Source organism: Macaca nemestrina, chromosome 4 (genome assembly GCF_043159975.1).
Source record: "Macaca nemestrina isolate mMacNem1 chromosome 4, mMacNem.hap1, whole genome shotgun sequence".
Taxonomy (NCBI): Eukaryota; Metazoa; Chordata; class Mammalia; order Primates; family Cercopithecidae; genus Macaca; species Macaca nemestrina.
Genome location: NC_092128.1, coordinates 184,271,032 through 184,285,196, shown reverse-complemented (window position 1 = coordinate 184,285,196; position 14,165 = coordinate 184,271,032). Strand labels below are relative to the sequence as shown.

General features: G+C 47.0%; 1 protein-coding gene across 4 annotated transcripts in view; it reads right to left on the bottom strand.

The window, feature by feature from the left end:
- Window positions 1-13,642, bottom strand: part of LOC105472605 (FAM3 metabolism regulating signaling molecule B) — a 65,711-nt gene extending 52,069 nt beyond the window's left edge. For 2 of the 4 annotated variants that reach the window (XM_071095742.1, XM_011725994.2), the window contains exon 1: window positions 13,534-13,642. In XM_071095742.1, coding sequence (XP_070951843.1) covers window positions 13,534-13,594 — 61 coding nt within the window. In that variant the 5' untranslated portion in view covers window positions 13,595-13,642. Of the gene's footprint in view, window positions 1-1,169; window positions 1,615-13,533 lie in introns of those variants that run through there. The other 2 variants (XM_011725998.2, XM_071095743.1) reach the window with 2 other exon arrangements.
- Window positions 13,643-14,165: the final 523 nt, after the last annotated feature.

Sequence of the window (14,165 nt, the reverse complement as noted above, 5' to 3'; positions counted from 1 at the left end):
AGCAATGTAATCATATTCAGTATTGTCCATAAGTCACCAGGAAATAATAATTATACAATACAGAAATAATGGAAAACACTCTTCCAGAATAGCTATAATGAAAGTTGGTGCCCTAAGGAAGGAGATACATACCTCTCCTACAATCCACACAGGTTATCAAAAACAGTGTCATTCATAGTTTTTAAGGAAAATATGAATATTTTACACAAAGCAAAAATCTGAAAATGCGGCTTTCCTACATTTGGGAATGGTGCAGAAAAGACAGCATTTAGAACTTGCTGGAGTGTGATCACCACCAGAATGCTGGTGCCGGCAGGAATGGCGATGGTTTAGTCCAACACCCTCACCACAGAGGACCTGAGATCCCAGACCCGGAAGTGATCTACCGAAGAGGCCCAGAGAACTTCCCACTTCTGAACCTTCCATTTCACACAGCCAGGCTGCGTCGCTCCAGGAGGAATCCACATTCTTCAGATTATAGGAGGAGACCCGCAAAACCAATTAGAAAGGGCATGTGTGACTGAGGCCAGGGCAGTGGACACCAGGACCCGAGATGGCCTGTGACAGGAAAGTGACAGAGGACTGAGGCACAGCTAAGACAGACTGCAAGAAACGGCGATGACTGGTCAAAATAATGGGTTTCTCCTTTCCTTTTTCCTGTTTTTCCAAATCGTCTACAGTGTCAAGTCGTTTGAAAAATGGGGGAAAAAAACAGCCTTATCAACTGGCAGAGGCCAGCCCCTACCTGGCGTGCGAGGTCACGGGCGCGGGCAGGCATGTACCCTCTCCAGGAAGGAGAAGCGTGGGGAGCCCAGGAGGGGTGCGGGGCTGTGCCTGGGCTCCCCTCCAACCTACTTTCCAAGTAAAATGTTACAATGTTACATTCCAGGTTCCTCTCCTACCCCATGCACCCCGGCTGGGGCGGCAGGAATAGGCCGGGCGAGCGCGAGAAACAAGGTCTGGGAACCCTGCTAGAAACCAGCGATTCGCCCTCTCTGGAATCGCTTCCCACGTTCCTGATCCCAGGTCTAAGACTAACCTCGGCGCCAAGCGCCAGCTCTCACCCTTTTGCTCAGTTTGGAGGGTCCCAGGCAGGGCCAGGAAGCGACCCTCCCCTCGGTGTCCTCCTTCCCGCCCCTAGCCCTGCCCCGAGGCGGGGGCGCACTCACCGCTGACCAACGGGCGCATCTTCCAGGTGCCGCTCCACTCCTGGCCCTGGCGGCAGCTCCCAGACGACAGCAGCCACCGGAGCCCCGGGTCAGGAAGGCAAGGGGCGGGCAGCGGTCGTGTCGGGCAGGGGCGGGCCAGCTGGGTGCGCGGCCAGTCGGGCAAATAGCAGGTGCAGATGCGGACCCGGCAGGCGCACGGGGCGGGCGTGGGCAAATGGCAGGTGCAGGTGCGGACCCGGCAGGCGCGCGGGGCGGGCGTGGGAGGGGCAGGTGCGCGGGGCTGTGCCCGAGAGCTCTGAGGTCGCCGGCGGAGGGGGGCTGCTTTCGGCGGAGGGGGGCTGCTTTCCCCGCCGGGCTGACCCCGGGCCAGGGATGATCTGACCCAAGAAGCCCAGCAGGGTTGGCTCTGAAGGGAGGAAACGGCGCCACTTGATGCTTCCGCCCTCTAGGCTCCCATTTAATGTCTCCCAAGAGGAAAGGAAAGCATGACCCAAACGACAAAGCAGAGGCCCAGCCTAGTTCGCAGTCCATGTCCACCGTCTGAGGCCATTGGTCTTCTTCCCTTCCTCCAGAACAGTCGCAGCCTAGCCCAGCCCAGCCCAGCAGGCGCCCCACCTCTTTTCTCTTACTGCCAGGATGATGAATTCATTCTGCGAAAGTGAAGCAAGGGCCATGCCCAGCCCCTCTGGCCATAGCACAGGTCTGCAAGTCCTCCTTTATATGATATGATGACCAAGGAGCTTCAGGAGTGGGGGTCAGACAGGTGTGTGAAGACATCAGGATCCCCGAACAGGAATAGCTCCTCTCTCCCCATCCATGGGTACACTTTCAATCCAAACATTCATCAGGTTTTTATAGCACTTCTGGCCCATGACAGTCACAGTGGCCTCAGGCTACCAAGGGCAAGTTAAAACTCTGAGCCCAGTTGGTCACTTTTACAGAAGAGAGCTCCATGGAAGCAAAGTCTGCGAGAGACCCAGTCCCCACCCCAGGGTCCGGCTGGTTCTTGGTATTCTACTCTGCTCCTGCCTCTCCTCTCTCAAGAAGCCCAAGGTGCCCTGCCTTCCCAGGGACATCATCCACCCTGTGGGTCACCCTGGCAGGCTTGGCCCTGAGTCTCCCTCCACCATTGTCTTTGTTCCTGGGAAGTTCTAGGGACACATGTCCTGTGGACAATGTGGCTTTATTCCTCCAGTTCATCCCCACCTGCAAACCAGAGGGACCAGAAGACAGGGGTCTCCATAGTAAGGAATCCTTCCTAATGACTCAAGAATCATGCCAGCATTGGGCCTGAGCATGGCCCATTTGAGTCTGGATGCCACTCGGATGTGCTTTGCAAGAATACTAAGAAGCCACTCTCCAGCTAGTTCGAACAATTCCCTTAAACATATGAACTGACCACCAATCTTACCTCCATCGTTAGCTCACCTGATTTCAGAGGTAAGGCTTTTATCTCTGGGTTTGTTTTCAATTTTTTAAAAAATGTGGTTTTAAAATGCCATCTTGAAGCGTAAAGTTCAATAGAGTTAAATAAATTCACATTACTGATCTCCAGAAGTTTTTCATCTTGCAAAACTAAAATTCTGTACCCATTGCACAACTCACCATTTACCCCTGCCCCAGTCCCTGGAAACCACCATTCCACTTTTTCGATGAATTTGAGTACTCTAGATACTTCATATAAGCGGAATCATACAGTATTTGTCTTTTTTGACTGGTTTATTTCACTTAGCATCATGTCCTCAAAGTTCATCCATGCTATATAGCATGTGTTAAAATTTCTTTTCAAGACTGAATAAAATTCCATTGTACGTAGGTACCACGTTTTGTTTATTCATTCATCCCTCCATGGACACTTGGGTTTCTTCTAACTCTTAACTACTGTGAATAATACTGCTATGAACACGGGTGTGCAAATATCTCTTCTGGATCCTGCTTTCAATTCTTTTGGATACATACTCAGAAGTGGAATTGCTGGATCATATGGCAATTCTATTCTTAATTTTTTTCAGGAACCACCATACTGTTTTCCATAGCTGCACAATTTTACAGTCCCACGCACAGTGCACAGGGGATCAAATTTCTCTATATCTTCACCAACGCACGTTGTTTTCTCATTTTTTTTTCCTTAATAATAGCCTTCCTAATGGGTATAAAGTGATATCTCATTGTGGTTTTGGTTTGCATTGTCCTAATGGCTAGCAGTGTTGAGTATCTTTTCACACTTTTGTTGGCTATTTGTACATCATCTTTGGAGAAATGTCCACTTAAGTCCTTTGCCCAGTGGACCGTTGTGCATCACATTTCCTTAAATTACTTAAATTGCATATTTCCTTTTAAAATAAAACATCATCAATAACAAGGAGTACTGTTTTTAAAAATATTTTCATTGTACATTTTTCCCTCTAGACTGTCATTTGATGTTGACATTGCCTTTGAAATAGACACAGATCAAATAAAATCAAATTAACAAATATTTGTTATATATAACACCAAGGCACCTGCCATGTGTCTTAGTCTCCTTAGGCAAGACTTAGTCTGTTTGCTGTAATGAACACCATACACTGGGGACTTCACAGCAGACATTTATTTCTCACAGTTCTGGAGGCTGGAAAGTCTAAGGTCAAGGTACTGGCTGATTCAGCTCCTGGTGAGTGTCTTTCCCTGGCTTGCAGACTTCTCACTGTCTTCTCACTGTGTCCTCACATGGCGAAGAAACAGAGAGGAAGTGAGGGCTTTGGTGTTTCTTCTTAGAAGGGCACTAATCCTATTATGAGGGCCCACGCTCATGACCTCATCTGAGCCTAATTACCTCCCAAAGGCCCTATCTCCAACCACCCCAAAGCGATCTAATTGGAAGATTAGGGCTTCAACTTATGAATGTTTTCATTTTTGTTTTGGTGGGGGTGGATGCAATTCAGCTATGGCAGTTAGATCCTAGAGAAAAAAATGCATACCCTCTGTCCACAGTATCTACATATGATTATAGCAGCAAACCATATACAACCCAACATTCCATCTACAGGAAAATGGAGGAACAAATTTTGGTCTATTCATGTGGAGTACAACTTAGCAAACAAACAAAAAACCATGCCCCACTGACAAGGGCAACAACATGATGACTCTCAAATGTGACATGCATACATACTGTATAACGAGGTTGAAGAATGGATCAAATTCATCTGTGGTGACAGAAGTCAGAACAGTGGTTTCCCCTGAGTGCAGGGGCAGAGTGGTGTTGAGTAAGGTGGAGCAAGGGAAACTTTCTGGAGCAACGGAAAGTTGTCTTTGTCTTGGTGAATATTCAAGAATCCTATATTAAAAAGTTATAGAGCTATATACATCAAGGATTTGTGTATTTTACTGCATATAAATTACACTTCAATAAAACATGTTATCTAAAAAAGAAAAAGCAAATGGTTCAAGATGACAGAGCCAATCAGGGGAGTGGACCTTTGCACGTCATTGTCACTTGAAGGTACATTCATTCACAGCTCTGTCTGGTCAACATGGTCAAGTGCCATTTCAGGCCTAGAGTGGCCTTGGGAAGCCTGCTTTCAGCTCTGATTTGCTGAGCATACCTCAGGCTGTCCCCACCTCCTTCAGAAGGACTAGGATGAACAATCTGTGGTCCCAACAATGTGGGGTCTGCACTTCCCCACTACATTCTGTCCTGCCTTTCCTTAAAGGCCTCCTCTAAGCCTTGCTTCTACTCTGCCCCACTCCCATTGGCCAACACAGGCCTCTGGTCATTCCAAACTCTCCAGTCACCCCTCAGCTCTTGAGAGGCTGGCACAATGTGCCTCTGTGGCTTGGGAACATCAAGTCATCACAATGTAGATGCAGCACAGTTAGATGTAGACATCATACACACACACGCACACACTCACACACACAGTGAGACCCAGAATGGCTTTTTCTGCTTCATAACTTATATGTTCAGGTCTTCATTTGCCTCTCCTCAGACTCACATACCGAATTGCACATGCTTTTCTTTTTAAATGTTAAGATATTGGGCTTAATGTTTTATTTCTTTCGTATCCTCTCATAGGGCTTTGCATTCAGTGATCATTCAATTTACACTACAGCCCAGCAGGTCTCAAGGTGCAGCTCAGGGACTCCTGGGATCCATGAGACCCTGGAGGGAGTTTGAAAGGTCAAAACTGAATACAAAGACCCCAGCTGCGCTTTTTGTTCTCATCCTTTCAGAAGTCTACAGTGGAGCTTTCAGTTGTGCACGGGGAAGGTCTGTGTGACTCAGTGAACCAGCACTTTCCAAATGATGGATGTATAATAATCATTATACAAAAGTATATACATATATACAATCATTAGAGCGGGAAAGATTCATTCAAAGTGCCAGATAGAGCAATTAATTTTAACATAAACTACCATGCATCAAGTTTTGGTGCAGTATCAAATAATAATATCCAAAATGACATGGTTTGGCTGTGTCCCCACCCAAATCTCACCTTGTAGCTCCCATAATTCCCACATGTTGCGGGAGGGACTCGGTGAAAGATGATTAAATCGTGGGGGCGGGTCTTCCCTGTGCTGTTCTCATGCTAGTGAATGGGTCTCAAGAGATCTGATGGTTTTAAAAATAGGAGTTTCTCTGCACAAGCCCTCTCTTTGCCTGCTGCCACCTATATAAGATGTGACTTGCTCCTCCTTGTCTTCCACCATGATTGTGAGGCCTCCCCAGCCATGTGAAACTGCAAATCCAATAAACCTCTTTCTTTTGTAAATTGCCCAGTCTCAGGTATGTCTTTATCAGCAGTGTGAAAATGGACTAATACACACAATTATCTGAAAAGGGTATTAAGATACTCCTCACTGTTTCAACTATGTATCTGTGTGAAACTAGGTTTTTCTCCACACCTACAACGAAAACAACATATTGCAACAGACTGAATGCAAAAGGAGCCCTGAGAATCCAGCTGTCTTCTCTTAAGGACATTAAAGAGATTTGCAAAAATGTAAAACAATGTCATTCTTCTCACTAGATATTTTGTTTTGGAAAATAAAACTGTTCTTCATAAAGTTATTAACGTTAACAGACAATGGTTGTATTGTTTTTATTTCTAAGTGAATTAATAAATTAAAAATTTGTCGCTTTTAATTTTTTTTTTTTTTAATACAGGGTCTCACTCTGTCACCCAGGCTGGAGTGAAGTGACATGATCATAGTTCACTGCAGCTTCAATCTCCCAGGCTCAATGTGATCCTCCCACCTCAGCCTCCTGAGTAGCTGGAATCACAGGTGTGTGCCACCACATCCAACTACTTCTTTTGTGTGTGTGTGTGTGTGTGTGTGTGTGTGTGTGTGTGTGTGTGTGTGTATTTGTAGAGACAGGGTTTTGTCATGTTGCTCCTCACTTTTAACTTCGAATGCAGTAAATATCAATAGCAGAACCTTCATAAACAAAAGCTCTTTGGGCTTCTCTGTCACTTTTAAGTGTATAAAGAAGTCCTGAGAAAAAAATGTTTGAGAACCACTGCTTTAGACTGCCTGGCTGAAACACTGAGCAGATCCATTAGAAACTAAAGGGACAAATAACCTAGGTTTAGAGTCAGACTTGGGTGTCAATCAAAGTTCCTCACCAAACTAGCAGATTTGGAACAACTTATTTAATACTTTTTAAACTCAGATTTTTAAAAAAATATGTGAAATGGGGAAAATAATATCCTTTTAGGACTGTTGAGATTAAATGGGATAACACATGAAACATGCCAGCAGGCACTTATGCAGCCACCATTACTTATGCAGCTGCCCTTCACCCTGCAGGGCTGGGAGCAGCCAGGCTTGCTGAGCCAGGGGTGACATTATCCAGAATCAGGGCCAGCTGACCAACTACGTGGAAAGCAAGAGGCTCTCTGTGTCCCAGCATGCACCCTGGGAGAGCCAGAGGATGGTGCAGGGCTGATTCTTCAGAGCTCTTCCAACCTGGGAGAAGGGCGTGCTCATTTTGGAAGGGCCAGAAACCCAGACAGAGCACCTTAGTGGAAGTACAGGTCCTAGTTCAATTCAATTCAATCAGCCAGATGTGGATGAAGCACCTACTAGATCTCAGGCAATGTGTAAGCTTCAGAGATGCATCAGTGCGCAAAAGTGACACAGATGTGGAACTTGTGCCACTCACATTCTAGTACAAAGATCCAGAAAATGAGGGAGCAGCTCACAGGGTCCCTAGGGAGGACTGACCTGAGGATGGGAGCACTAAGAGTGGAAAACCCACAAAGGGCAGAGGACAGACAGTGACCCTACAGGCTCTTGTGCGTGACCAAAAGAGTGTGCATGGTCATGTGGTGCCACCAAGAGGAACTGGTGATGTGGGGCTGGGGTGGGGTGAGGCTCATTGTGAACATAGCCATGGAGAGCCAGGATCATGACTGTCAGGACAGTGGAGAGACCACAGGCTTCTCCTGGAGCAAGAGGACCAAGAGACAAGGAAGATGCTGAGGCTGAACAAGGCTGACTTTGGGTAGAAACTCCCACCCACCTTTCTGAATCATAGCTCTGCTGGTCGCTTCCCTGCAGCACCAGGTTGGGAGGATGAGAAACCCAGAGACCTGTGAACTCTGGCTTGGCAGAAGGCTTAGCCTAGATAAAAATTTCTGAGTCTGAACGGGGTCAGAGGCGGCAGGCAAAGGTTAACTGAGCTCTCCTGAAAGAGGGAAAGCCACCATTTTGGGTTGCTCCCCTTTTGTTCTGGGGAACAAAAGAAAGAGGGACGGTCACCATTTGGGGTTGCTCCCCTTTTGTTCTGGGGAACAATCTGGGTGGACCTGGTGGTGATGCAAAGGTCCAGTTCCCAAGCCTGATGGTAGCTGGCACTGGGGCGTGACTATTGCCCTCAGTAAGGACAGCCATTGAACGTTCAGGGCAATGTGTCCAAGCTTCTAAACTGTTTTTGTTGGTTCTGCTGGTAAAACTGCTACTTACAGACTGTTTCCCCTGTGAATCTCCTGAAGGTGCCAGATGTGTCTGTGCAGAAAATCCATGGCTCTCATTTGGAAAGGTGTGAGCTCACACTCTTAGCTGCAGCAATGCACCCTGAAACATACACTGCAGGTTTTGGGAAGAATCCAAAGTTTTAGATGGTTTGATCTGCAACTGTGACTGGGGATGTGTATATCCTACAGTTCCATGTGTCCCTTAGTTCCAAGTGTCCCTTATGGGTTTTCTGCATCATTGTGTTGCTCGTAGCCAGCATGGGAGGACAGGAAGAAGCAGAAGCAGAACTCAAGCCTAGCAAGGAAGAGACCCTAGCACATGGGTGACCCACTGTGGGAAGGAAAGGCAACCAACTCTCATGAACTTGAGTGACCCGGAAGTAAGAAAACAGCTCCAAGGGGAGGCTGAAGCTATTATTGTCCATTTGTCAGAAAAGGAGACTCCAGTTAGAGTCCAGTTGGAAAAGAGGTTTTGACCAAGATAAGAATATAAATCAGTACTATAGTTTACAGGATCATCTAAGTAGCTAGTCCTGAGGGCGGATGATGCTGTGTGCTGACTTGAGCAGTATGGAAATCCCTGGCCACCCTGTCTTTTACCCATTAGGCTACTGAAGTGCACACAGTCTGTGAGTAGCCCACGCCACTCAGCTAGAGCCAGGGTCTCCTAAGTTGAGACCCTGCATCAGAGTCTTCTTGGTCCCAGTAACACATCCCATGCTTCCTCTTGTGAAGATGAATCCAAACTGAGAAGTCACCAGGTCAAGGGCAAGGGAAGATCCACATGCTTGTGCTGACTTCCCAGTCTGTGTGATCCTGCCACCACTTCTCTTCCTCCTTGTCCCAATCCTACGCCTGTGACCTGATGACCATTTCACTGTTTATTTATACCTTGCCTGGACTGCAAGATATGTGAAAAACCAAGGCGGGAGGATCACCTAAGGTCAGGAGTTTAAGACCAGCCTGACCAGCATGGAGAAACCTCGTCTCTACTAAAAATACAAAATTAGCAAGGCTTGAGGGTACATGCCTGTAACCCCGGCTACTCGGGAGGCTGGGGCAGGAGAATGGCTTGAACCCAGGAGGTGGAGGTTGCAGTGAGCCAAGATCGCACCATTGCACTCCAGCCTGGGCAACAAGAGCGAAACTCCATCCCAAAAAAAAGAAAAAAAAAAGAAAGAAAAGAAAAGAAAAACAAAAACCAACACTCACAAGACCGGCACCCAAACTTGTTGCCTTTGTTCCTGCTTTTCACTCTTGAGAAAGCCATTTCTGCTGGTGGCAGCTGCACAGATTGTTTGGAGGAAGAGCATGGAAATTGGATGAGCCCAACCCAGAACCTCTACTTCTGCCCTCAGTGGCTGGGTGGTTTGGGGCATGCCATTTAACCTCTCTGAGCCTGGTTTCTTCATCTACACAACAGGGACAGTGACACCCATCTCATAGGGTGGTTGTGGGGATTCAGTGAGAAAATGGAGAGAAGGTGACTTGAATAATCCTGGATGCAAGTGAAGCATCCTGTAAGTGGTCACTGTGGTTGTTATATTAATAGGTTCTTTTATCTCTCACTGTCATAAGACATCAAGGGAGAAACTGGCTAAATTTCAGTGTTGATTTAGAAACAACTTATGTAAGGGATTACAAAAAAAAAAAGAACTATATGACACGCATCCTGAAATACAGGCAGACCTCACTTTATTGTGCTTCACTTCATATGCAGATACTGCATCTTTTACAAAATGAGGGTTCCTGGCAACCCTGCCTCCAGTAAGTCTACTGGCGCCATTTTTTTCCAACAGCATGTGCTTACTCCCTGTCTCTGTGGAACGTTTTGGTAATTCTGGCAATATTTCAAACATTCTCAGCATTATCAGATATGGTATGGGGATCTGTGATCAGCCATCTTTGAGGTTACTATTGTGACTATTTTTGGGGTGCCATGATCAGTGTCCACAGAAGACAATGAACTTCATCTATGCATGTGTGTGCGCTTTGGTTGCTCCACTAACCAGCTGTTCCCTATCTCTCTCCCTCTCCTTGAGCCTCTCTGTTCCCTGAGATACAACAATATTGAATTAGATCAATTAATAACACTACAATGGCCTCTAATCATTCAAGTGAAAGTCGCACATATTTCTCTTTAAATCAAAAGTTAGAAATGATTAAGCTTAGTAAGGAAGGCATATTAAAAGCCAATAGAGGCCACAAGCCAGGCCTCTTGTGCCAGTTAGCAAAGTTATAAACACAAAGCAAAGTTTTTAAAGGATATAAGTGCCACCCCAGTGAAAAAAGAAATCATAAGAAAGTGAAATAGCCCTATTGATATGGATAAAGTTTTATTGCTCTGGGTAAAATATCAAACAAACTACAATATTCCCTCAAGACAAAGCTTAATCCAGAGCAGGGTCCTAACTTTCTTCAATTCTGTGAAGGCTGAAAGGTGCAGAAGCTGCAGAAGAAAAGTTGCGGAGCTGGAAGAGTCTGGTTCATGAGGTTGAAGAAAATAAGCCATCTCCCTAACATAAAAGTGAAAGGTAAGGCAGCAAGTGCCAATGCAGAAGGTGCAGAATGTCTTCCAGGAGATCTAGTTAAGATCACTGATAAAGGCGGTTACACTAACAAACTTTCAGTGTAGACAAACAGTCTTATATTGGAAGAAGGTGCCTTCTGGGACTTTCATAGTTAGAGAAAAGTCCATGACTGGTTCGAAGCTTCAAAGACAGGCTAACTCTTTTGTTAGGGGCTAATGTAGCTGGTGACTTTAAGTTGACACCAATGCTTACTTTTCCAAAAAGCTTAGGGCCCTTAAGAAGTATGTCAAATGGGAAGGAGGAAGGGGGTGAGGGATGAAATACTACCTATTGCATACAATGTACACTATTCAGATGATGAATACACTAAAATCCCAGACTTCCCCACTATGCAATATAACATCCAGGTAACACAATTGCACTTGTACCCCCTAAATCTATAAAAATTACAAAAGAAGTATGCTAAATCTATTGTCTGTGTTCCAGAAATGGAAAAACAAAGCCTGGATGACAGCACATCTGTTTATAGCATGGTTTACTGAATATCTCAAGCCCACTGTTGAGATCTACTGCTTAGAAAAAAAATTTATTTGAAACCATTAGTTCATTAATACAATGCACTTGGTCACCCTAGAGCTCTGATAGAGACATACAAGGAAATTAATGTCATTTCTGCATCTGCTAACACAACATTCATTCTGCAGCCCTTGGATCAAAGAGTAATTTTGACTTTCAAGTCTTATATTTTAAGAAATACATTTGTAAGAATACAGCCACCATAAAGGGTGATTCCTCTGATGGATCTGGGCAAAGTCAATTGAAAACCTTCTGGAAGGGATTCTGCATTTAAGACGCCATTAAGAACATTTGTGATTCATTGGAGGAGGTCAAAATAAAACATTAAGAGGAGTTTGGAAGAAATTGATTCCAACCCTCATGGATAAGTTTGATGGCTTCAAGACTTCAGTGTAACTTCAGTTAGAGCAGATGTGATGGAAATAAGAGAACTAGCATTAGAAATGGAGCCTGAAGATGTGACTGAATTGCTGCAATCTCATGAGAAAATTTGAACAGATGAGGAGTTGCTTCTTATGATTGAGTGAAATGGGTGGTTTCTTGAGATGGAATCTACTCTTGTGAAGATACTGTGAATATTGTTGAAATGACAACAAAGGATTGAGAATACTACATAAACTTCGTTGATAGAGTAGTGGCAGAGTTTGGGAGGATTGACTTCAATTTTGAAAGAATTTACACTATGGGTCAAACATTATCAAACAACATTGCATGCTACAGAGAAACCTTTTGTCAATTGATGTGGCAAACTTCATTGTTGTCTTAAGAAATTGCCACAGGCGCTCTAATCTTCAGCAACCACCACCCTGATCAGTCAGCAGCCATCCACACTGAGCTAAGGCCCTCCACCAGCAAAAAGATTATGATTCTTTGAAGTCTCAGATGAATGTTGGCATTTTTAGCAATAAAGTATTTTAAAATTAAGGTATACATACTGTTTTTTAGACATAATACTATTGCACACTTAATGGAGTAGACATTACTTTTATGTGCACTGGGAAACCAGAATGTTTGTATGGCACACTTTATTGTGATATTGGCTTTATTGCAATGGTCTAGAACCAAATCTGCAATATCTCCAAATATGCCTGTATTCCAAGGAAAAAAGTTTTTTCTTTTTTGTTGTTGTCGTTGTTTTGCACAAATCCTTTGAGAAAGAAGGCAAAACAAAACAAAAACTCATAGCAGTATATGTATGTGACAGAATGTATTTCTGAAATACATGTGATTCCTAAGTGGGACTGAGTGGCCACGTGTTGGGAGTTTGGGCTGGCATGGGACTGCTCCTTACCCTTTACTGATTCCCATGTCCTCATTCCTCAAGCCAAGGGCATATTGCCTACACCTCTGCATGGAACCCGCAACAACCCCATTTCTTTTCTACCTCCCTGTAAAGTGTTTGAAAATGTCACTCTTCTCTCACTCAGCCTGCAGACCTCTACCCACCCAGAGTGTGGTTACAGGAAATGAAGAGGCTCAAGCCGGGAAACTCATAATTTTGCACACATTTCCTTTCTGCATTGTTGTAGCAATGAAAATACACATGGTCAAATAAAGGAGGAAAATATGTTGCGGAGGTCACGAAGTTCCGCATGTCATCCCTTCAGTTCCAATCTCTCCCTGGGCGCTTCCTTGTTTTGATCCCACTTTCCTCTTCAATCTCAAATTGTCCTCCTTCACTCCAGCAGCTCCTGCCCTTGCTGCCTGACCATAGCATCCACCTAGGTAGGTGGTCTCCCTACCCACAGTCACTTCTTTCCAGATGTCTTCCAGCGGCCTCCAGGGAACGTTCCCACTGGCCCCAGATGAAACCCTCCATGGCTCTCAAAGTTTCCAGGGACAAGCAGGAGAATCCCATCTCCAGGCGTCACCCTCCCCCTGACATAGGTTCTGGAAATACTCTGCTAGGAACGCTGTTCCTGGTCACCCGTGTGGGGTCGGGGGCTCCTCAGTGCCCAGCCTGCTGCCCACAGAAGGGGACAAGCCAGGAGGCCCTGGGCCAGGGTCTGGGGTCCGTGCCCAGGCAGCCCCATCTCCTGTCTGGGGATGGGTACAGATGGGTGCCACGCTCGGGTCTCCCAGGGGCTGAGAATTAGAGAGAGTTGGAGGGGTGTCTGCCACTGCCCACGCAGCCCCAACGGGAGGTGTATGGGCACGTGGGAAACCGCCAGCACAGGCAACCTGGGGCCTTTCGAGGGCGACTCCCTCGGGCCGCTCAGGGTCCCAGCTGCGGGCGGCCGCGTCCGCGTCCGGGGGCCCGCCCAGCTGTCCCCTCCCCACGTCAGCCCCACGTCCTCTCACCCAGTCTCCGGCTCCTGCCTTCGCGCGCCGGGAGAAGATGGCGCCACGGCGCCCCCGCCATGCCAGCCGAACCCACCTAGGCGCTTACGCAAGCGCGGTGCGTCACGGGAGCAGCGCAGTCGCACATCGAGTCTAGGCGGAAGTTCCCGCCAGTAGACCCGAGGAAGCAGATTCTGTGTACACTGCCTGCCTCCCCTGCTTTCAGACCCCAGTGTGGCTGTTGGGTGCATCTCCCTTTTCCCACCGCGCCTTTCCCCTGTGGTGTGCCCCCCTCGCGTCTAATTCCTCTTTTCCACCGCGCCCTTCCTTCCCCTGCGGTTCCCCCCCGGGGTCCATCTTCACTTTCCAGCTGTGTGTTCCTCCCACCCCCCACCCCCCACCCCCCACCCCCCACCCCCCACCCCCCACCCCGTCCCCCCACGCCCCCGCCCCGCCTGCCCCCGCCGGTCCCCCCGCCGCCGTCCCCTCCACCCCGGTCCGCCCGTCCCCTACGGTCAGTGCCCCCCCGCCCCCATCCACGCCTCTGCCTCCTGGGTCCACACGTCTCCCCGGCCTGCTTGCTCGCCCCCCTCCCACCCTCACTGGTGATTTTTCCAGCTGTTCTGGACCCTGGTGCAGCTCCCGGGTCTTCC